Source organism: Pyricularia pennisetigena, assembly GCF_004337985.1.
Source record: "Pyricularia pennisetigena strain Br36 chromosome Unknown Pyricularia_pennisetigena_Br36_Scf_57, whole genome shotgun sequence".
NCBI lineage: Eukaryota > Fungi > Ascomycota > Sordariomycetes > Magnaporthales > Pyriculariaceae > Pyricularia > Pyricularia pennisetigena.
Genome location: NW_021940969.1, coordinates 1 through 2,349, shown reverse-complemented (window position 1 = coordinate 2,349; position 2,349 = coordinate 1). Strand labels below are relative to the sequence as shown.

The 2,349-nt window shown below is 52.1% G+C and overlaps 2 protein-coding genes across 2 annotated transcripts; both read right to left on the bottom strand.

The window, feature by feature from the left end:
- Positions 1–268: 268 nt before the first annotated feature.
- On the bottom strand, positions 269–1,150 carry PpBr36_11489 (uncharacterized protein; the record flags this gene model as incomplete). The annotated part of the gene is made up of 2 exons (XM_029898589.1): positions 269–723; positions 811–1,150. 2 exons carry the CDS (start codon positions 1,148–1,150, stop codon positions 269–271), a joined length of 795 nt encoding a protein of 264 aa, XP_029743087.1.
- A 415-nt stretch (positions 1,151–1,565) lies between these two features.
- Positions 1,566–2,294, bottom strand: PpBr36_11488 (uncharacterized protein; the record flags this gene model as incomplete). Its single annotated transcript, XM_029898588.1, has 1 exon — positions 1,566–2,294. A coding segment is annotated over one exon (729 nt), but the record flags the coding sequence as incomplete, so codon positions are not given.
- Between the last annotated feature and the right edge of the window lie 55 nt (positions 2,295–2,349).

Below are 2,349 nucleotides of genomic sequence, written 5' to 3'. Positions count from 1 at the left end.
ATAGTAGGTGCATATTGACAATCAAAATATTTCAGAGGGTTCGGATCGAAACTCACAGCAGATTCGTCTAGTTTCTGCAGGATTCAGGAGCTCTTTGGGAAAAGGAGCGACTTTTCAAGCTAGAAAAAAGAATGGTTTGGATTGAGCTAAAGGTCGCAACCAGGGTTGTCAAGAGAAATATCAAGGCATACATACATTCGCAGAGAGCTGATGCACCCCAAGGTAGTAGTTTTCATCAACGTTTCGTCGCAAGACCCTGCTCAGACTCCTACCGAGTCGGGCTCAATGGCCTGTTAAATCCTCCAGCACGGTTCATGTACTGACGGTACTCGGTCTTTTTCTCTTTGCGGACTGCGCCGACATTGTTGCCCAGAATTTTGGTATTCTTTGTCGTACCGAAGCCACCGAAGCCCATCATGGCTTGCATCGCAGCAACATCATCGTCTTGCGCAACTTCGACGTCGTCATCGTCATCATCGACGTTTTGCCCCATGGGTGTGTCGATTTGACCCAAATTCTTGTCGTCTCGATCCCGGCCGCGTTTTCCCTCATCGTATTGGCTGCCTACTTTGACGGACATGGCTGCGCCCGACCGCTCGGGGCCTCCCCTAGTCCTAGTGGGGAGATCAGTCTCTCGATCGTTACGCCTGTCTCGTCCTGGGCTTGTGCTGCGGCGTCGCGGCGATGCTGAACGCCGGCTATCTCTGTCGCGCCGGTCATGATCTGGAGAAGTGTCAGCTATGAAAAATTCACCAAGAAAGCATCCCAGAACAAAGAGCGCCATCAGCATGTGGCGGTTGGAAATCTTACCTCTGTTATACCCGCGCTCCCTGTCGGCCGGGTTACGCTCCTCAGCACGTCGCCGATCACCGCGGTTATCATCCTGTAGTCTCCGGGGCCTTTCCCTGGTTTCCCGGTCACGCGACCTATCGCGATCATCCCGTCGGCGGTCGCGATGGCTGTCTCCGCGATCTGCAGATCTCGAACGCGAGCGATGCCGCCGACTCCTATTGTCGCGGTCGTCGTCTCTCCTGCGATAATCATCGCCGCGGTCTCGTCTGTCCCTCCGTCCATCGGACTCGTGACGGCTCCGGAATCCGCCGCTGTTTTCTCTGCCGTCGTCGCGACGGGGTCTCCTATCTCCGGCCATGACACGATTAGGACGTGGTTATACTCGGTTTACGCGTGTTCGTAGTGATCGGGTTGTTTTGGGCAAGCGAGAAAGAGGTTCGCGCGGTGTGCTATCGGCTTGATAATGGTTGATTGATAGTTGAAGTTGTAGTTGCGGCGACCTTGTTGCAGATGCAGGTCGGGAGCGTCGCGCATCATAATCCTTAATCCTGGAAACTTCCCGAAGACAATCACGTGGGATTTGTCAAAATATGGGTTAGGGTTCAGCCTGAAGGTGCAACCAGCATGCCAGCAAGAAATCAAGCTGCCATCTCCATGCCTGTAGACGCCATATGAAAGCATAGCTCAAGTAAAGTAGCCTGGGTTCCATATTCTTACACTCAAAACTTGGCCAAATGACTTTAATTTGATTGAGTATCTCGTATCTCATGTTGTCATATTTCATCCTCCTCATCATCGAAATCATCCTCTCTGCCCATTTCATATAGAATCCGGCCTCCTTCTCCACCACCAATATCAGTCTGGGCATCAAAGTAGGGAAGCACTATACCGTCCCTGTCCTGACGTTGCTTCTCAGTCAAGCCAAGGTTGAAAGTAGTCTCCATATCCTCCTCGGTACCGGTAGGATTAGAACCGTTTGCCTCTCCTGCAGTTGGATTGGCAAACGCCGGGTGATCCGATAGTAGGTTGACACTAGCCAAGGCATTTGTGCCTTCTCGAGAAGCATTTGCAGGAGGCACTAGCACAAACTTTTCAGATACGGCACGGCCACTCCGTCGCCTCATCTCCATCTCAAGAACAATTCCACCACTTGAATCGCCCGCCATGGCTCCTTGCAGGCCGATCAAGACTCCCTCACGGCCCTCTCGTAGGCCCCACTCGGGTTCCTGCTCACTCCTGTTCCGTGCCTTGTTGATCTCTACGGCCTGGTAGAGATTCGAAACTCGGAACACTGCCGTAGCCAAATGGCGGAGCACAGTCAAGGGCTCCGGCTCGTACTCGTTCAAGGAGCCAGGGCCACTTTTGGGTAGCACCAGTGGCACGTCTGCATGGTAGACCCCAATGACCGAGGAAGCTGGTGTTACGATACTTGACAGGAACACGGCAAGTAACCGCGGCTCTGCCACTGCCAAAGCATTTAGTGAATCGATGATGACAAGTGTTTCTATGATGGATGGATGAGGGGTTAGTTTTTTTTTTTTTTTTTTTTTTTTTTTT